A 22,237-nucleotide genomic window follows, 5' to 3' on the forward strand; every position below is an offset into this window, starting at 1 on the left:
AAAGGAATATTTGACAAATTTCGGATGAAGAACGGTTGAACATATATATATATATATATATATATATATAACAACAGCAAGAACAAGGCCAAATACAAGCTTTCTTATTCCCTGTCACCGTCACTGAAACCCACCAAGAAATGTCCCAATTCACCTTCCAAGCCCCCTTTCTTTTTCAGTTTTTCTAGAGGACTAGACATATATGTGTAATAAATGACCCTTCATAATTATTAAAAAAATATATATACTCTTCATCTCATTATAGTAGATAATTTAAAAAAAAAAATCTCATTTTATTTATTATTTTAAAAAAATAAAAAAATATTAATTATTTTTTTCTCAATTTTACTCTTATTTATTATTAATTTCAATATATTTATCTTTTCTTAACAGTTTTTTATAATCCAATGATACTATAAATATATTTTAATTAATTATTAATATTTTTTTATAAAAATAATATTATCTAATCATTTCCATGATTCTTATGTGAAACCCTTAAAAGGCTATTACAATGAAACTGAGGGAGTATTCATAATAAATAATACAATTAAATCAGGAAGACTTTGATCCTTTCAAATTCATTAGAAAAGGTCTAAAGTTCAAAGATAAGAATTAATTATGTTATTTTAAACTGAGGGAGTATTCATAATAAATAATACAATTAAATCAGGAAGACTTTGATCCTTTCAAATTCATTAGAAAACGTCTAAAGTTCAAAGATAAGAATTAATTATGCTATTTTAGAATAAAATAAATTCTTCACTATTTATAACTACCCTGCTTTTGTCTTTCTAAAATTGTTGATTAGTCAAATGATGACAACGATATCATTTTGTAAATATATATGAAGTTTCCTTGCAGATACTGTCAGGAAGGAAACTACGAACGGATAAAAGGAAAGTGAGAAACATATTAATTATTTCTGATATTCATTTTCATTGACTATGTATAGGTTTATTTGTATTTCAATATTGGAGTCTTTAAAAAACAATAAAATTAATATTGCAAGCTTTCAATTCAAGAAGTCAGGAAGAAAATAAAATAAAAGAATGGGGAAAATGCAAGGAAAATTACTCCCTTGACCTAACTTATTTAAGTTTTGCCCATCAGCAATGCGCTGTACAAACTTTGAAACCTCTCACCTTCTCATTCCTAGTGCCAGAAATAGCACGAGCAAAACCATTGATTTCTGAATTCTGAGTGCTTGACAGATATGGTCTTCTGTGTTGCTGTCAAGATTTTAATAGTAGCAACCCTTCTGGGGGTTGGTCCTCGAGTTGAGTGCTTGAATTTTAACTTCACAGAATTCGACGATTCAACTAGAGATCAACTCATTCTGAGTGGAGATTCTAATATGTTTAGTGGAGCCATCCAAATTACACCAGATGTTAATGGAGAATCTATAAAATACAAATCGGGACGGGTACTGTACAGAAAGCCATACAGGCTCTGGAGCAAAGGCTACAACGCATCTTTTAATTCCACCTTTGTGCTCAATATTCAAGCCCAGACACATCCAGGAGGAGAAGGTTTGGGTTTTATATTAACAGGATCTTCCGTTGTTGATATTAACGCCGAGGGACAATGGCTTGGTATAGTAGAACCGCAGATGAACGGTTCCTCTCAAGCCAACACAGTGGCGATAGAGTTTGACACTAGGAAAAGCTACGTAGAAGATCTTAATGACAACCATGTTGGCTTGGATGTAAACTCTGTCTACTCTCTTGTACAATTTTCATTATCTGAACTTGGTGTTAATCTCTCCAGTGGTTTGAATATCAGCGTACATGTCCAATATGATGGTGAATTAAAAAATTTGACCCTCTTCGTGGAGGACATGAAGATTCCAGTGTTCTCTGAGATTATCGATCTCTCAGCCTATCTTCCAGAAAATGTTTACCTGGGATTTTCAGGCTCAACAAGCGATTTCACCCAGCTAAACTGCTTAAGATCATGGGCATTCAATGGTGCTGAGGAAGATGACGATAACTTATGGATTTGGATTGTGGTTCCAATTCTAGGAGTGGCATTGTTGGTTGGCGTTGCTTTTGCCGTGTACTGGAAAAGGAAATTAGATAGAGAGAAACTGGAGGATGCTTATCCGAGCATTGAAGAGGCGATCCAAGGCTCCTCCACTGCTCCACGGAAGTTCAAACTGAAAGAGCTTGGGAAAGCAACAGGCAACTTCAGCCCCAAGAACAAACTCGGGAAAGGCGGCTTTGGAACTGTCTACAAAGGGGTCATGGAAAACAAGGAGGTCGCTGTCAAGAAGGTTTCCAACAAATCAACTCAAGGAAAGACAGAATTCATAGCAGAAGTCACCACAATCGGCAAGCTCCATCACAGAAATCTCGTCAAGTTAATCGGATGGTGTTATGAAAAGCGTGAATTCCTCCTCGTCTACGAGTACTTGCCTAATGGAAGTCTGGACAAATTCATATTCTGTGAGAAGTCCAGCATGGAGGAATCTACCATAAGCTGGGAAACAAGGCTCAGTGTAGTAACTGGGACAGCGCAGGCGTTGGAATATCTGCACAACGGCTGCGAGGAGACGATACTTCACCGAGACATCAAGTCCAGCAACATACTGTTAGATTCTGAGTTCAACGCCAAGCTGGGAGATTTTGGACTTGCTCGTTCCATTAAACTTGGTGATCAAACTCACCACTCGACAAAAGAACTTGCAGGAACACCTGGGTACATGGCTCCAGAGAGTATTCTCACCGGAAGGTTTACCAGGGAGACGGATGTTTATGCCTTTGGTATACTCATCCTGGAAGTTGCTTGTGGAAGGAAGCCTGGAAGTCAAAGCCAGCAGGATGACTACAACAGTAACATCGTGCATTGGGTATGGGACCTCTATAGCAAGGGAAGGATACTCAGTGCTGCAGATTCCAGATTGAATGGGGACTTCGCAACAGAAGATATGGAGTGTGTGCTTATTCTGGGATTGGCATGTTGCCACCCAAACCCACACAAGAGGCCCTCCATGAAAATAGTTTTGCAGGTTCTGAAAGGGGAAGCAGCACCACCACCAGTGCCCAATGAAAGGCCTGTTTTTATGTGGCCACCATTGCCTCCATCTTTTAAAGAATTGGATATCTCTCATGGCCAAATCACTCCATTTACAGAACTAAGTGGGAGATAGGAAATAGCAATTAGAAGTATAATTAAGTTTTTTTAATTTTTTTTTCCTTTTTGCATTAAAATGCCACTGACAGATTCAGTAGCATTCCTGGAATTCTTTTAAAAAAAAAAAATTATGTTCCTCGACCTTTATTTAACTTCAATTGTTAGAAGACAGTGGTCGGCCAACTACGTACTGCATGGCCTATGAGCGATTTCCCTCAATGTTTGCAAATACCATGATCTTATCATAAGACTATCTACATGTTATAGTTGCATCTGGACAAAGAGAAGCTTTTCCTTTGAATGTCGAAGGCTGTCTGTCCTTAACGCAATTAGTGCAGAAATATTAGTACCCTTTCCACCCTAGCAAATACAAAATTTTTAAATTCTCCACAAATTAAATATAAATTAATTAAATCGTTTGCTTGGAAAAATAAAAGACACGGATGGAATCCAAGACTTTCCAATTTCATGGCACTTGGTCAAGATTGACTGTTTAAATTAAGCAAAAAAAATTATTTATAAAAGAATATAACACACGCAAAAAGAAAAATAAAAATAAGGGGTAGTTCAGCAGATATTGATGATTGTAAACCTGGAATATAGATTCAAAATTTCCCTTATACTCTGATATATAAAAAAAATTCCCCTTATACTAATTTTACTTTTCTAATGAGCGATAAAATAAAAAGGCAAAATATTTAATTTAGCCTTTGTATTTATTAAGGAAATTCAATTTAGCACATTTTTTACTTTTTGTCTAATTTAGCAAAAAAAATTTCAATTTAAGCTCAATTTAGTCTAAAAATTAAAATTAACGCAATAAATTTCTTTATTTTTTGATTTAAATAAAAAAATCAAGAAATTCAATTTATTGATTTTAAAATTAAATTTCTTGATTTAAGCGCAAAAATTAAGAAGTTTAATTTCTTTATTTTCTTTATTTTTTGGTTAAATTAAACTTAAATTAAAATTTCTGATTAAATTAGACAAAACGTTGAAAATTGGTTAAATTAAACTTTTTCAATAAGTATATGGACTAAATTAAACTTTAAGCCAAATAAAAACTATAAATGGCAGACTTCAATCTGAAGCTGTTCTTATTGACTCTCATCCAAAAATGTGGGCCTTAATAATAATCAGTCTGCACTGTAAGATCCTGTATGCCCATATCATGATACAAACCATGCAAAAACTGTAATGTTGGTCGATCATCCATCCCCTTCTTCACCTGTTAGTGTCCATCCACCAAAATAAAGCTGTAAATTACAAGTCTCTCACGGTTTCACCATGTAGATCAAAAGCTAAAAGCAAAAGTTCCTTTTTTATAGTTATAGGAATAAAAAGCATTGCAAGTCCATCAAGAAAAACAATGATGGTGTACCTGAACTGAAGGTGAACCAACAACATGACCGGGCACTAATTCCCAAAATCGAGCTTGAGAAATTTTACTAATATCAATTTGACCTCAATATACTCAATCAATAGGTAATATTTATGAACCCATTCTTCAGAATGTTTGTAGAATTCCCTAGATTACATCATCACAAATCACAAAGTATTAATGTGCCTGGCATTACCATCCACAAACAGTCAACAGTTACCACAACTTCCCAAAAAGGGAAAAGGGAAGAGAGGGAGAGGAGAAAGATATGGTCAGTGGCAATACAAACAAAGTAAATCAGATAGAATGCTTTAAGATCACTGCAATTGAAAATGGTACAAGAGGTGAAAAGATAAAAAAGACAGAAAAAGGATCATTCGATACTAACCGCTATCATATGTGAGATTAGGGTTGTGCACGGTTCTTGGGGGAACCGAACCCAATCGAAGAATCGTACCGAATTGAATTTATTTTGATACTTTGGTTTGATTTTGGTTCTTCACTAAGAACCGAATCGGAATTGCATCGAAACCAAACCGGAACCGTACCGAATCGAAAACCAAATTTATACATATGTTTTTCTATTTTTTTAGATGTATTATATACTTTCAATATATATATATATATATATATACTCAACTCAACTCAACTCAACTCAACTAAACATTTATATATACTCAACTCAACTTAACTAAATCTTTATCCCAAAAATTTGGAGTCGACTATATGGATTCGTTTTCTCCACTCTAAACGATTTTGGGTTAACTCCTCAGAAATTTGTAATGCTTCTAGGTCATGTTGTACTACTCTCCTCCAAGTCAATTTAGGTCTACCCTTTTTTTTCTTTCTATACTCTAATTTAATGTGCTCTATCTGTCTAACTGGAGTCTCCGTATGTGATGCGTCCCAACCGCAAGTGCACGGGTCGTACAAGTAGTATAGAAAAATATCGATCCCACGAGGAGTTGTGTTAATGATTGAATTTTTGATATAAAAGTTGACTAAATTGAAGTATTTATGAAATTAAAATAATGAATTAATGGGTAATGGAGTATGAAATCTAAATGTGCAAATTTAATATTCTATTCAACAATGTATTAATTAAACTAAGATTTGCATCAAATTGAAATAAGCAAGTTCAAATATGGCAATATTTAAAATGGCAAATGATTAAATTCGATTAGAAATTAACAATGGTAAAAAGGCGATTCCGGAGTTCGGGATTTCATATTCAAGCTATTTTGGGATTTTCCCTAGCTAGCCCAATCCATGAAATTTATGGGTTTAAAGGAGATTAATTCTAAAATCCTTTGAAAACTCTTTCGAGTGAGACAAAGAGTGCCTTAATTAACTTAATCCTACTTTCGTGGAGTTAAAATTAACCAAGACCCATTAGGTTCTTTAATCAATCTATTAAAACCCTCTTAACCCTTAGTCTATTTCTAGATCTAAGTTAATTAAGTCCAATTTCTTGATTAACTATCACTTGGTTTTCTCCTTTCGGTGCTTCAACCAAGGATTAAGAACATAACTTAATGGGGCCCTTCATTAAGCATGTGAATAAGCACACAAGAAATGGATTAAACCTCATAAATTCATTAAATTGGGACTAACCTATTCAAATCCACAAAAATAACTAAAATATTACATCCCTTACTCCAGAATCAAAAGTAAACTACTCACTATCCATAATGCTTACAAGATATGATGAGTTTAAATGGAAATAAAGCTTTAATCTAAGCTAAGAAGTAAGAAATTAAACACTAGAAATGTAGAAAAATGTAAAGGAAGGAAGAAATCTGCAAATCTTGGTTAAAAATGGTGTGGAAGGTGAAAATGACTCCTCAAATTCTGCCTCTCTTCTCCTCTTCTTCTTTTCTCCTTTTCTCCCTCTAAAATGAGAAAATGGGACTATTTATAGCATTTTTCTGACATGGAGCCCTAAAATGGTATGTTCTAGGAGGAATTATTTGAGGGAATCTCTGCACTCATTAATGAACTCTTCATGGGATCGCATAAGTGGATGCATAAGTTATGCGGTCCCTTATGCGATTTACTGGTTCTGGGCCACTTATGCAAAACTGCATGACTTGGTGCATAGGTTATGCACAATTCTGTGAAGGTGCATAAGGGAGGCGGGAATGTGCATAAGCTATGCTGTCTCCTTATGCACACTTCGGCTGGTTCTGGAACAGTGATCTTTCTCCTTATGCAAATCTGCATAGCTTATGCGGCAAGTTATGCACAATTTGGTCAATGCATATTTCAGCTTGAAAACTTGTTTTTGACATCTTTGGCTGTAGAAGACACTCCTCAATGGCAAAATTCTCTTCAGTCCTTCAAAAACACCATTTTTCCTACAAAACAAAGTAAAAATTACAAATTAATCCAAAATCGACAATTATGAAAAACTAACTAATTAACTAATGAAATTAGCTAAAAATGACTAATAATCAAATAAAATGGCTATGAAATTAAACCTCAATGATTATGCAAAATGTATGCATCAAATACCCCCAAACTCAAGCTTTTGCTTGTCCTCAAGCAAACTTTAAAATGTAATGCAAAATTTTTAGGGGTGCCTTATCCAAAGAGCTATGAAAATTACCTATTAAAGTAACTAAACACACCTTTAGCCATACTAACAATCCATATACCCATCCTTCAAAATGCAAAGAATCTAATGCTTATCCAAGCTTTCACCGCTTAGCCATCAAGTCAATTATCATTCAAAATCCCCAAACCAACCAATCAAAAGAGATAGTCATGCTCAAAAAGAATTCTAGGACAATTGATAACCAAAGTATCTCAACATGGAATGATAGAATTGAATGAATAGATGAATAGTTTTCCAATCCCATAGGCAAATTCCCTACTCCTATCTCCACTAATGTAGCAAGTACTATCAAGAGATCAAAGGTCTTTTTAGGGATGTAATGAGGCCATGGGGTTTAAAATGAGGCTAAGAAGAAAGATGGGTAAAAAGTATTCAAAGCATGAGAATATTTTCAATTTTTAAACATAAGGTACACTTCTTATTTTATTATAATTTTTTTCTTTTTCTTCTTTTTTTCTTTTTTTTTTTTGTATATATGGAGGAGAGAAGTACACAATGAGAATTGTCAAGTGCTAGCATAGTTTACAAAACACATAAAAATGGAGGGACATTTTGATACTTTAGACTTGTATTTTGCATTTTCTTTTGATGATTGTCCCTAAAAATGCCACCCCCAAACTCATTTCTTTTAATACTTTGGGTGGATTTCTTTCATTTTGAATGGCAATAGTGAAAAGCACATATACTAGCACTTTTACAAGATGACAAGCACTTCTTCTCCTTTTTTTTTTTGTATATTTTTTCTTTTTTTTTTTATTTTTATTTTTTAGAAAGTGTACCTAATATTCAATATTATTCTCATGAAAAGGGTTGGAGTGTTTGGTTCATTGGCTAGGTAGCAATAAGGATTTCAAGAAAAATTAGGGATAAAAAGGCTCAAAGGGGTTTTCAAAGGTCAATTTTAATTAGGAAAAAGGGCCAAAGGTTTAAAATGAGAAGGTTTAAATCAAAGAATGCCTAATCATCTCTCTTTTCAAGTATAAGCTGATATTTCGCCTTGAAAGGTTTAGAAAATTTGTTCTAGGATTGGTGAGACATCATTTGACTACCTTATATCCAATAACTCCCTCTAAACACTCCAATCTCTAAAGGACTAGTTGGGTGGCTTTTTGGCTAAGAAGATATAGGCAAGGGATAACACTTCAAAACTTTGCACCTCTTAGGAAACTTTCAATCCACAAACCCAACTAAAGGTAAGTCAAATCACTCTCATAGGCAACTTTTCAATACTCAAGGGATTTGGCAAAAGAATTTAATGCATGATGCATGATTCCTAAAAATGAGCAATGCATTAACTAAATGGAAGAAGTCTATTTGTGTGCAAAGTGTATAATTTCTAAGTGATGTATAATGTGTGTGTAAATGTGTTATGTATATGTATGTATGGATGTATATGTAAAATATTTACAATATATGTAAATGAAATGGGATGAGATGTTCCTATACTCAAAATGTAAAAAAAATGAAGCAAAAATCAAAATGAATGTGCACCCCCAAACTCAAAATTAGACATTGTCCTCAATGTCTCAAGTAGTGCATTATCAAAATTCAAAGTAAAGAGAAATTACCAGAATTGTGAAATTTAAGAGCAAAAGGAAAGAGTTACAGTGTAGAGCAGATGAGAATTCAAGGAATAATGGTGATGCATAAGAGGCTGTACAGGTTATGCAGAGTAAAGTGCTGTCCAAAACATGTGCATAAGTAGGGTGCATAAGCCGTGCGGTTCTGCATGAGTGGCAATAAGGGTTGCATAGGCTATGTAAAATATTTGCAAAAATTTTTTTTTTTTTTTTTTTTTTGGTCATGCGGAAGTGCATAAGTTATGCACTCTCCTTATGCAAGTCTCAGCAGGTTTTAACTTTTCCAGAACATGTGCATAAGTAGGGTGCATAAGCCGTGCGGTTCTGCATGAGTGGCAATAAGGGTTGCATAGGCTATGTAAAATATTTGCAAAAATTTTTTTTTTTTTTTTTTTTGTTATGCGGAAGTGCATAAGTTATGCACTCTCCTTATGCAAGTCTCAGCAGGTTTTAACTTTTCCAGAACATGTGCATAAGTAGGGTGCATAAGCTGTGCAGTTCTGCATGAGTGGCAATAAGGGTTGCATTTTTTTTTTTTTTTTTTTTTTTTTTTGGTCATGCGGAAGTGCATAAGTTATGCACTCTCCTTATGCACTCTTCGGTGGGTTTTGAAATTTAGAGTCTTTGGTTATGCAGAAGTGCATAACTTATGCACCTTCCTTATGCACCCCTCGGCAGAATTGGAAATTCAGAGTTTTTGGTTATGCAGAAGTGCATAACTTATGCACCTTCCTTATGCACCCCTCGGCAGGTTTGAATTTTTGGAGTTCTTGGTTATGCGGAAGTGCATAACTTATGCACCTTCCTTATGCACCCCTCGGCAAGTTTGATTTTTCCGGTTTCGGTCATGCGTAGTGCATAAGTTATGCACTCTGCTTATGCACCCCTCGGCAGAATTGGAAATTCAGAGTTTTTGGTTATGCGTATGCATAGGTTATGCACTCGCTTATGCATTTTCAGAGAGAGAAAATGAAGAATTTGATGTTATGCAAATTTGCATAAGTCATGCACTTACCTTATGCAAGTTTTGACAGATATGAAATTTGACAAAATGAGGTTATGCGTATGCATAAGCTATGCACTCTCCTTATGCACTTGCAATAAAGGTGGAAAATGGCAAGAATTGTGGTTATGCAGGATTGCATAAGCTATGCAGTTGCTTATGCACAAGTTAGCAAGATCAAGAATGCAATAGAACATGGATTGCAAGTGTGAAAAATACCCTAGAATGAGGAAATATAATTCCATGAAGCATAAACCATGAGAAGTTTCACCAAAAACACATCAATATATACAAAGTATATCAAAAAGGCATCACACAAGCATGTAAAAATGGATCCTACATAAAAGACCTTTGAGAACTATGCCATTTTAAGACAAATTCTACAAATCAACATTTAGCACATAAAACTCCATAAAATTTGCATGAAGTTGCATCTAACCACAAATGATGAAATGAAGTCTCCAAGTTTTGCCAAGAAAATGCAGCATTTTTACCTTGAATCCTACAACCCAAAGAAGCTCAAACTGCAAAAATGACTCACTTACCACCATATTAAGATTAAAATCACACATACTTAAAAGTCTCACACCCAACCTCACTAAAAACACAAGCCATCTCACTGCAAACACCCTCTTTGCTGCAGAATTTCTTCTTCCTCTCGCATAAACCAGATTGCGGCTCAAGGATGAATCTATCTGCTGCAGACTTTTCCTTTTCTGCAGATTGCATTTTTCCTCTGCAATAACCAGATTGCAGCTCCCAATAGTTCACCAGCCTTTCTTCATTGATATACATCTACAAGGGACAAGATTTAATAATGTCAAAAATTGAATTTGAGGAAATTTAAGATAAAAACAAAATTAATGAAAATGAAAGTAAATCAACAAAAGCAAAATAAAAGGACTTGGGATGCCTCCCAAGAGCGCTAATTTATAGTCCTTAGCTAGACTCTTTTCATGTTTCATGGTGGCTGAAATTGGAATTTGTTGCCTCTGTTTCCAATAGGTGCTTCAATGAATCTATACTTCATTTTCTTTCCATCACATGAGAAGATCCTTGTTGCTTTGTCTAAAAATCCGACCATTTCTTTCTTGACAACCTTTGGTGCATCTTTTCTTTGAGAGATGGTTGCTTTACTTCACTTTTCTCCATTTGCTCAACTTGAAAGATTGGTGCCATAGGACAAGGTGGATTACTATTCAAATCTTGTGCAAATGCAGCCTCTTTTGGATTTTCATCATTGATACTCCCTTCATGGATAAGACAACTTTCAAGAGAAGCCTTCGGATAGCTCTTTCTAAAGTGCTCTTTTACTAACTCATCAACTATATCAATTCTCAAACAAGAGTCTACATCTTCATGTTGCTTCTTCTTATCATTGCCAATATTGAAGACTAACTGATCCTCTCCGATTCTAAGAGTAAGCTTTTCACCTTTCACGTCAATCAAAGCACCACCGTAGCCGTGAAAGGCCTCCCAAAATGATTGGCATATGAGAATCCTCTTCCATGTCCAAAATGACAAAGTCAATGGGATGTAAAATTTTCCAACCTTCAGTGGTATATTTTCCAAGATCCCTTCTGGATATTTAATTGATCTGTCTGCCAACTGAAGAGAAATGTGGGTTGGCTTAAGATCTCCCATGTTAAGCTTCTCATAGATGGAGAGGGGCATAAGGCTTACACTAGCCCCTAAATCACATAAAGCTTTTATAGAACATGATTCCCCAATATGGCATGGAATTGAAAAACTCCCTGGATCCTTGAGCTTTGGAGGAAGTTTCCTTTGGAGGATAGCACTGCATTCCTCGATTAAGGCTCTGATCTCATAATCTTCAAGTCTTCTTTTGTTTGAGAGAATTTCTTTCAAAACTTAGCATAAGAAGGCATTTGGGAAAGAGCATCGATAAAAGGCACATTTATATATAGCTTCTTCAAAACCTCTAAGAACTTCCCAAATTGCTTATCAAGCTTGGCTTTTTGAAATCTCTGTGGAAAGGGAAGCTGTGGCTTGTAAGGCTCTGGAGGTATATATTTCTCTTCTTTCTCCAACCTCCTCTTTACCTTTTCTTGCACTCCCTTTTTCATCTCCCTTGACATCTTTCTCATTTTCTCTCTTCTCAGCTTTTTCACTCTTCTCAAGATGCACTATTTTACCACTCCTCGGGTGATGGCATGACATTGCTCCCTTGGATTTTCTGTTTGACTAGGAAGTTTCCCCATAGAATTGGTACTTGATGAGCATGCTTGTTGTGCAATCTGATTTTCCAAAGATCCTATTGTGTGTTTGCATTTGTTTCACCTTGCTTTCATCTCTCTCAACTCTTCATCACGCTTAATTTGATTAGCAAGAATTTGTTGTAATAAAGCCTCTGTGGTGGAACTTTGTTCTTGCTGTCTTGGTAAAGGTGCAGTATTTGCATTCTTTTGCTGAAAACTAGGTGGTGGTTGCCTAGGTTGTTGGTATTGATGCTCTTGTTGTTGTGATGGAAAGTTCTGAGTTGAAGCTTGATTTTGCTGATTCTCCCATGAAAAATTGGGATGATTCCTCCAAGCATATGAAGGATAATCTACTCCACAGCTCATTGTTCCTTCTGCATAAGTAACTTGTTGAGAACTTCCAGAGCATGATGATGAACTGACTAGCATACTTAAATCCTCCATTTTCTTAGCAAGGACATTAGTGAGTGCATCAAATTTGGCATTGATCATGTTGAATGGATCAAGCTCATACATTCCAAAAACTTGCCTTTTTGAGTTGGAGTTGACCCTCTTGGACTACTCCATAGATGACTTCTTTGCTATTTTCTCTAATAACTCATAAGCTTCATCTTCATGCTTAATGATGAATTCCCCTCCAGTTTGAGCATCAATGATTCCTCTGATAGCAGGAGTGACATTTGTGTAAAAATTCTGGTTTATCATCCATTTAGGAATGGCATGATGTGGACATTGTCTCTCCAACTCCTTCCATCTCATCCATGACTCATAAAGAGTCTCATCTTCTCTTGGTCTAAAAGCAATCATTTGATTCCTCAACTCTTGAGTTTTTCCAGGTGGAAAGTATTGGGCAAGAAATACATCAGTGAGCTGCTCCCAATTTGTAATTGAGTTGTGAGGTAAAGAATCAAGCCAATCCAATGCTCTATCTTTCAAAGAGAATGGAAACAATTTTAGCCTTGCTGCATCATCAGATACTCCAGGTTGTTTTTGCATGTCACAAATCATAGCAAACTTCTTCAGATGTGTGTGTGGATTTTCAGAAGGATGACCCCCAAATTGAGAATTCTGAATCATTTGAAGGACTCCAAAATCCATCTTGTAACTATTTACATCAATTCTTGGTCTTGCTATGCTCTCTCTCAAGTCATCAAAACGAGGAAAAGCATGATCCATCATACTTCCCCTAGGCAGATTAGCATTTACTACCTCTTCACCATGGGCTGCATTTTCATTATTTTGACCATTTCCAGCATTACCAACACCAATTCTAATTCTTTCATCAGCCATGTCTGCTTCTAATTCAGTTTCTATCAAGGCTTCTTTTCTTTTTCTGGTTTCTTTCTTGTTGGCCTTACAAAATTTCTCAATTTGTGGTTGAATAATAAGGATGTATCACTTGTGCTTCTAGCTCTTCTCATAAAAGATTAAGAGTACCTGAAAAAGAACAAACAAACACAAAATGAAAAGATAACAGAGATAAAACTAAAAAACAACTAAAATAATCAAGAATTCAATCTTAAACAAACAACTCCCCGGCAACGGCGCCAAAAACTTGATGCGTCCCAACCGCAAGTGCACGGGTCGTACAAGTAGTATAGAAAAATATCGATCCCACGAGGAGTTGTGTTAATGATTGAATTTTTAATATAAAAGTTGACTAAATTGAAGTATTTATGAAATTAAAATAATGAATTAATGGGTAATGGAGTATGAAATCTAAATGTGCAAATTTAATATTCTATTCAACAATGTATTAATTAAACTAAGATTTGCATCAAATTGAAATAAGCAAGTTCAAATATGGCAATATTTAAAATGGCAAATGATTAAATTCGATTAGAAATTAACAATGGTAAAAAGGCGATTCCGGAGTTCGGGATTTCATATTCAAGCTATTTTGGGATTTTCCCTAGCTAGCCCAATCCATGAAATTTATGGGTTTAAAGGAGATTAATTCTAAAATCCTTTGAAAACTCTTTCGAGTGAGACAAAGAGTGCCTTAATTAACTTAATCCTACTTTCGTGGAGTTAAAATTAACCAAGACCCATTAGGTTCTTTAATCAATCTATTAAAACCCTATTAACCCTTAGTCTATTTCTAGATCTAAGTTAATTAAGTCCAATTTCTTGATTAACTATCACTTGGTTTTCTCCTTTCGGTGCTTCAACCAAGGATTAAGAACATAACTTAATGGGGCCCTTCATTAAGCATGTGAATAAGCACACAAGAAATGGATTAAACCTCATAAATTCATTAAATTGGGACTAACCTTCAAATCCACAAAAATAACTAAAATATTACATCCCTTACTCCAGAATCAAAAGTAAACTACTCACTATCCATAATGCTTACAAGATATGATGAGTTTAAATGGAAATAAAGCTTTAATCTAAGCTAAGAAGTAAGAAATTAAACACTAGAAATGTAGAAAAATGTAAAGGAAGGAAGAAATCTGCAAATCTTGGTTAAAAATGGTGTGGAAGGTGAAAATGACTCCTCAAATTCTGCCTCTCTTCTCCTCTTCTTCTTTTCTCCTTTTCTCCCTCTAAAATGAGAAAATGGGACTATTTATAGCATTTTTCGACATGGAGCCCTAAAATGGTATGTTCTAGGAGGAATTATTTGAGGAATCTCCTGCCACTCATTAATGAACTCTTCATGGGATGCATAAGTGGATCGCATAAGTTATGCATCCCTTATGCGCTTTCAGCTGGTTATGGGCCACTTATGCAAAACTGCATGACTTGGTGCATAGGTTATGCACAATTCTGTGAAGGTGCATAAGGGAGGCGGGAATGTGCATAAGCTATGCTGTCTCCTTATGCACACTTCGGCTGGTTCTGGAACAATGATCTTTCTCCTTATGCAAATCTGCATAGCTTATGCGGCAAGTTATGCACAATTTGGTCAATGCATATTTCAGCTTGAAAACTTGTTTTTGACATCTTTGGCTGTAGAAGACACTCCTCAATGGCAAAATTCTCTTCAGTCCTTCAAAAACACCATTTTTCCTACAAAACAAAGTAAAAATTATAAATTAATCCAAAATCGACAATTATGAAAAACTAACTAATTAACTAATGAAATTAGCTAAAAATGACTAATAATCAAATAAAATGGCTATGAAATTAAACCTCAATGATTATGCAAAATGTATGCATCAGTATGTCTACGATTCAAATGACCAAACCACCTCAATCTCCCTTCTCTCAACTTATCCTCAATTGGCACCACTTCTACATTTTCTCTAATACTCTCATTACGGAATTTATCTAGTCTAGTATGGCCACTCATCCACCTTAACATTTTCATCCATGTAACTCTTATCTTAGAAGCATACGACTCCTTTAGTGCCCAACACTCACTACCATATAACATAGCCAGTCGTATGGCTGTACGGTAAAATTTTCCTTTCAACTTATTGGGAATCTTGCGATCACATAAAACTCTCGTGGCACGTCTTCACTTCAACCATCCGGCTTTAATCCTATGACTAACATCCTCCTCAAATCCCCCATCTTCTTGAAGGATTGAGCCGAGATATCTAAAGTGATTACTTTGGGACAGTACCACTCCATCCAAACTAACTCCTTCCCTATCACCAGTTTGGCCTTCACTGAACTTGCAATGCATGTATTCTGTCTTCATTCTACTTAATTTAAAACCCTTTGACTCTAGAGTACTTCTCCAAAGCTCTAGCTTTCTATTGACTCCTTCTCGCGTCTCATCTATCAAAACAATATCATCCGCAAACATCATGCACCAAGGAATACTCTCTTGTATATGTTTCATCAATTCATCTAAACTAATGTAAAAAAGTAAGTGCTTATAGCTGATCCTTGGTGTAATCCAATTGAGATCAGAAAATCTCTTGTGTCCCCTCCCACTGTGCTCACAATAGTAGTTGCTCCTTCATACATATCTTTCAACACTTGTATGTACCTAATAGATACCCTCTTTTGTTCTAACACACTCCATAAGACATCTCTTGGAACACTATCATAAGTCTTCTCCAAATCAATAAAACCATGTGTAGATCTTTCTTCACATCTCTATATTTCTCCATCAAGCTTCTAATGAGAAAGATCACTTTCATAGTTGAACGACCGGGCATGAAGCCAAATTAATTGAGAGAGATAGAAGTATCATGACGTAGTCAATGCTCCACAACTCTCTACCATAACTTCATAATATGGCTCATGAGTTTAATTCTCCTATAGTTCGAGCAACTCTGTATATCTCCCTTATTTTTAAAAATAGGTACTAAAATACTCATCCTCCATTCATCAGGTATTTTCTTTGAGTTTAGAATCTTATTAAATAATTTAGTTAACTATGTCACTCCCATATCTCCCAAACACTTCCACATTTTAATTGGTATTTCATCGGGTCCACAGAATTTACCCACTTTCATTCTCTTAAGTGCTTCCTTTACTTCTAAAGATCTAATCCTTCTAGTATAATTCACATTCTTTTCTATCATTCTATAGTTTATATTCACGCTATTACCATTTTGACTATTATTAAAGAGATCATTAAAATAATTTCTCCATCTTTCTTTAATGTCCTCATCTTTCACCAACACTTTTCCTTCTGTATCCTTAATGCACCTAACTTGATTGAGATCTTGATATTTCCTTTCTCTCCTCCATGCTAATCTATAAATATCTTTCTCCCCTTCTTTAGTTCCAAGTTTCTCATATAACTTTTCAAAGGCCTATGCTCTTGCTTGACTAACTGCCTTTTTTGCCTCTTTCTTTGCTATCTTGTATTGTTCATATGCCTCATTATTATCACATTTAGGTAATTTCTTATACCATTCCCTTTTTCTCTTTACTGCCTTTTGTATTTCCTCATTCCACCACCATCTCTCTTTTGAGGGTGGTCCATGTCCTTTAGACTCTCCAAGTACTTTTCTAACTACTTCTCTAATCTTTGATGCCATCTGTATCCACATATCATTGGCCTCCATATTCGACTTCCATGGTTCGGACTCAAGAAGCTCATTTTTGAACTTTACTTGCTTTACTCCTTTGAACTCCCACCTTTTTGTTCGAGCTACACTATTTTTTCTGACCTTACTTGAATTGTTCCTAAACTTGACATCCAAGACTACTAATCGATGTTGACTTGTTAAAGCCTCTCCTGGAATGACCTTGCAATCCTTGCATAGAGCTCTATCTGTCTTCCTGGTTAAGAGGAAGTCGATTTGGCTTCTATATTGCTCACTTTTGAAAGTCACTAAATGTGACTCTCTTTTTATAAAGTAGGTATTTGCTAATATTAGGTCGTATGCCATAGCAAAATCCATGATGCTTTTTTCCTCCTCATTTTGACGGCCCAAAACCAAAACCTCCATGAACATTCTCATAACGTTGCCTATCACTTCTTACATATCCATTCAAAACTCCACCAATGAAAATATTATCTTCATTCGGTATGCTTTGCATTAAATCATCCATACCTTCTCAAAACCTTTGTTTACTCTCACTATCTAGTCCTATTTATGGGGCATAGCACTAACTATGTTTATTGTTTTTCCTTCTAGTACTAGCTTTACTAGTATAATTCTATCTCCTACTCTTTTCACAGCTATTACAGAGTTTTTTAATTTCCTGTCTATGATTATGCCCACTCCATTCTTATTTCTCTCCTTTCCGGTAAATCACAGTTTGTACCATAAATTACCCACTTCCTTGCTTTTCTCTCCTACCCATTTAGTCTCCTGAATGCAAGCAAAATTCACCATTCTCCTTTCCAAGGTATCCACAAGCTCCATTAATTTTTCTGTAAGTGATCCAATATTTCAAGTACCAACTCTGATCCTCCTCCTATCATGTTCCTTTCGAATTAGTCTCCTTTTATGATATCTTCTATTGTTTTCTATGACTATCTTGTGTTATGTTCTATATCATAAGGTGTGATGAAATTTTTACGCTGGTTGTCACCTACCGCAATCCTCTTCCTCTATCTGGGCTTGGGACAGGCTAAATGTAAACTACTTAGGCGGAGTTACACACACACACACACACACACACACACACACACACATATATATAAGTAAAAGATAATAGTATATTTATAATTAAGAATTATAAAGTAATTTAATATATTTATAACTAAAATTATTAAAAATATATAGAAAAATGAAATATAATATTAGGTTGCATTTAGTTCATATATATATATATATATATATATATTAATTCTTAATTATATTTATATATCATAGTTAAATATTATATAATTAATAAATAATTAAAATGTATATTATATGATATACTTATACTATTATATTATATAATATATTTAACTTAAATTATATATACACTTTGTAGTTAAAGATTATGCAATTCAGGTATAGCTAAAAGATATATTATATGATATATTATGTATTAATAATCCAATTTAAAACTTAAATGTTAATTCATGAATAATTTTTTAAGGAAATAATTACATAAAATTGTTTTAAGAACATGAACCATACCAAACCCAACCGGAACCGTACCGAACCCAGCCGGAACCGAACCGAAATCGAAACAATAAAAAATCGAACCGAAACCATACCGAAATTTCAGTTCGATTCTGGTTCCTAGCCAAACCCCGAACCAAACTGAAACCAAACACCCCTATGTGAGATTACTAAGGTTATCTTTTCGTTTGGCACTTACTAGCAACAATGTCACAACCATGAGACAGTAGAACAAGAAATGGAAGAGTGATAAAGCTGTGGTGAGAAAAGAGAGATTCAGTTGAGGAAGAGAATCCCAATAAAATATAGAAGTGTAGGGAAACAAGTTTGAATTACCAGAACACCCTTGATTTTTAAATTGAAAATTTAAATTTTCTTAAATTAGATGATGTTAAATTGCTAATGCACTCAAAGAGCAGTTGTGTTAGTAGAAACCTTTCTGGACCTTACCTGTCTTAGGCATTTGCTTAATGCTGAAGAAGGAATACTTGGTGGTGCCATTTGAAGCAAGATGCTAGCAGTAGATTTAAACAGTGGCATAACAAGCATAAAACCTGCAACTGAAACTAGCCCCAAACATAAGACTTCAGCATTGTCAACCCTGCAATTAAAGGGTCAAAAAAAAAAAAAGAAACAATCAGAAAAGATTAGGGAGAATGAAAAAGGCCCAGAGGTGTTGCAGAACTGAGGTAGAAAATGAAAGATAAAGCAACATACCCGAGGGACAAAAACCAGGATGCCAATATCAAACCTGCACTGAGAAATAAAGAGTATACCAGTTTAATATTAATACATAAAGAAGAAAACAAATACTTGGAAAATAAAATTCAAAATTGCAAGGTTCATTCACCAAATTTCAATTTATATCAATAAAATCATTCATCATTAAGGTTTTTTTTTTTTTTCAATAAGGTCAATATTTAAAGTGATTACTTTGGGACAGTACCACTCCATCCAAACTAACTCCTTCCCTATCACCAGTTTGGCCTTCAGTGAACTTGCAATGCATGTATTCTGTCTTCGTTCTACTTAACTTAAAACCCTTTGACTCTAGAGTACTTCTCCAAAGCTCTAGCTTTCTATTGACTCATTCTCGCGTCTCATCTATCAGAACAATATCATCCACAAACATCATGTACCAAGGAATACTCTCTTGCATATGTTTCGTCAATTTTATCGTACAGCCATACGACCGGCTATGTTATATGGTAGTGAGTGTTGGGCACTGAAGGAGTCGTATGCGTCTAAGATAAGAGTTGCAGAGATGAGAATGTTAAGGTGGATGAGTGGCCATACTAGACTAGATAAAGTCCGTAATGAGAATATTAGAGAAAATGTAGGAGTAGTGCTAATTGAGGATAAGTTGAGAGAAGGGAGATTGAGGTGGTTTGGTCATGTGAAGCGTAAACATAAGGAGGCTCTAACTAGACAAGTAGAGCACATTAGGTTAGAGGATAGAAAGAAAAAAAGAGGTAGACATAAATTAACTTGGAGGAAAGTAGTACAACATGACCTAGAAACATTATACATTTATGAGGATTTAACCCAAAATCGTTTAGAGTGGAGAAAGCGAATCCATATAGGCGACTTCAAATTTTTGGGATAAAGGTTTAGTTGAGTTGAGTTGAGTTGAGTTAAGGTCAATATTACTAAATTTTTCTAGGAATTTAGCCTTTTTTATGACTACCTATAGCCTAAAGAATATATTTAAAAAACTTTGACTTGGTTATCATATAAACATTCTGCTGAAATTTTATCAAAATCAGCAATATTAACTTTGTTGAAATAAAACAAAAATCGAGTATTTTAATGATACAAATATAGTGACCATGTTGAAATTTATTATAAGTTCAATTACCACAAATGAAATTAATCCAAAAAATGAATGTGCAAAGGGAAATCTGTATGCCATTTTGTTCATAGTGATAGAGTGATAGAGAGCAAACCTACGAATGGAATCAGCAAGAACATGCAAGCAAACTGAGTGGTAATTCATGTCTTCTGCTTTTCTGTAGACTGCAACAAAACATGCTTATCTAGATTAAGTACAAATGGAAGGAGAACTAAGACTAACACAAATGGTGAAAACAATATTACACCAGCTTGCACAAGCAACATATACATCCTACTCAAAATCAAGTGCGTAAATCACCATCTTTTAGAGTTTGTCACTCCATATAATCAACAATGCATGAATATTTACACAAGCATTTGCAGACATTAGCCTTTTTATATTGCTTAAACTTAATCTAGGAAGATTTCTGGAGACACCAAAAGCTGCAGTAGAATACTTACCAAGACTAATGCGAGCATAGTTCCTAAAGAACCAAACACCAATAAGATTAATCAGTAAATTTGTCACCGCTGAAACAATCAAATAATGCCTACAAGCAGCGGCAAAGTTACCAAGAAATTATCTTCATATAAAAGAACCATAAATTTCTTGACAATAATAATGTATCCATTACATAATTGTCATTTCAAATGCAGGGATTGAGTTTACCTATAAAGAATGTATACTGGTAATAAAGTCTGCATAAGATTGATTTTTTTAGACATTTTCTACATGCAGAAGAAAAAAACTTACATTTAAAAAAAAATCAACACAAGGTTACCTTACCCCTTTTTAGTTTTCATAATAGATTGACTAAATTAAGAAAAAATGAAATTTTACTTGTGCTCGGACTCTTCTTGTATGAATGCATGAAGTGCCTCCACTGCTATGGAAAATGACATGAACAAAAGAAACAGCTGTCTACACATGCAGCAAAAGACAGAATATCCAGATGTTAGCCCAAAAAATATGACACTGAATATGGACCTGGAATGGAAACGTTAAATAAGCGAAGGCCACTCCCCCCGCCAAAAAAAAGGTAGAGAAATGTTTGTCCCAGGTAAATGTTTCATTACCATAAATCAGCATCTTAGGGTACGCTAGGAACATTGTGGTTTCTGGTTTTTAGTTTTCTTTTAAAATAAAAAAATATATGTGTTTGGCTGGCACACTTGGTTTTTGTTTTCGTAACTCATCTGGAATCATTTGCAAAACCAAAAACAAGGAACAAGGAAACAATAAAAAGTGGATTCTTATTATTTTTTTAAAGTTGCTCACTCGTGCTTCCCTCTCCCTCACTTTATTCTCATTATTTGCATGCCCTCTATCTGTCCTCATACAATTGAATTAATTATTAAAATAATATGAAAAAAAAACTATTTACAAATCTAACGTGAATCTGAAATTATTTACAAAAATAATATTTTCCAAAAAAAATGCCCATCAGAAAAGAAGTTTTTTAAGATGACATTTAAACAAGAAAACGCCATTTGGGAAAAACAGTTTCAATTAACCATGCGCGTTAGAGCATCTGTAGCAAGAGGAATATTGCTCTGAAAAATAATATTCAAGATGGCATTTTCTATGACATGTCACATCACGAAGATGTTGCTGCAAAACCAATAAAAAACACCAGCTTTGTTGGTGCTTTTAGTGGAACCCATATAATCAATGTAACCCTCTCACCATCTAATAATGTGTTCACTTATTTTAAACTTTTGTTTTAATTTGTCATCTTTAAGTGTATCTACGTAACATTTGTGATGAGATTGAAAGACTCTACTCAATAGTGAAAATATCCAAAATATGATAAAAAAATGTCTGAAATACAGCTCAAAATTTCTTTTTACAAATTGTCATATAATTATTATACATGTATCATATTTATAATAATTTTTTATATTATTAAATTTTAATATAAAAAAATATATTAGATTTGGATTTAAATAAAAAAAAATCTAACCAATACAAATTTAACGCATTTAAATATAT

The 22,237-nt window shown here is 34.5% G+C and overlaps 2 protein-coding genes and 1 non-coding gene across 3 annotated transcripts; 2 read left to right on the forward strand and 1 right to left on the reverse strand.

Moving 5' to 3' along the window:
* Positions 1–1,045: 1,045 nt before the first annotated feature.
* Positions 1,046–3,417, forward strand: LOC131179958 (probable L-type lectin-domain containing receptor kinase S.5). The gene has a single exon (XM_058147317.1). It carries the CDS (start codon positions 1,217–1,219, stop codon positions 3,149–3,151), a length of 1,935 nt encoding a protein of 644 aa, XP_058003300.1. The 5' UTR covers positions 1,046–1,216; the 3' UTR covers positions 3,152–3,417.
* Positions 3,418–4,261: 844 nt separating this feature from the next.
* LOC110651927 (metal tolerance protein C2-like) lies at positions 4,262–21,735 on the reverse strand. Its single transcript, XM_058147762.1, has 8 exons — positions 21,731–21,735; positions 21,086–21,166; positions 20,707–20,795; positions 20,358–20,427; positions 19,129–19,167; positions 18,847–19,012; positions 4,517–4,591; positions 4,262–4,363 (listed from the first exon to the last, which is right to left on the reverse strand). The coding sequence occupies exons 1-8, from the start codon at positions 21,733–21,735 to the stop codon at positions 4,262–4,264; spliced, it is 627 nt and encodes a 208-aa protein (XP_058003745.1).
* Positions 12,651–12,758, forward strand: LOC131180448 (small nucleolar RNA R71). The gene has a single exon (XR_009149220.1). It is a non-coding gene; the product is annotated as a small nucleolar RNA R71 (small nucleolar RNA).
* Positions 21,736–22,237: the final 502 nt, after the last annotated feature.

This window comes from Hevea brasiliensis, chromosome 5 (assembly GCF_030052815.1).
Source record: "Hevea brasiliensis isolate MT/VB/25A 57/8 chromosome 5, ASM3005281v1, whole genome shotgun sequence".
Taxonomy (NCBI): Eukaryota; Viridiplantae; Streptophyta; class Magnoliopsida; order Malpighiales; family Euphorbiaceae; genus Hevea; species Hevea brasiliensis.

Coding starts and splice junctions, on each gene's coding strand:
- LOC110651927 (XM_058147762.1), bottom strand. Junction 20,428..20,706: donor CTATGCTCGCATTAGTCTTG/GTAAGTATTCTA, acceptor GTTTTGTTGCAG/TCTACAGAAAAGCAGAAGAC. Junction 4,592..18,846: donor GACAGGTAAGGTCCAGAAAG/GTTTCTACTAAC, acceptor TGAGGTCAAATT/GATATTAGTAAAATTTCTCA.
- LOC131179958 (XM_058147317.1), top strand. CDS start 1,217: ATGGTCTTCTGTGTTGCTGTCAAGATTTTAATAGTAGCAACCCTTCTG.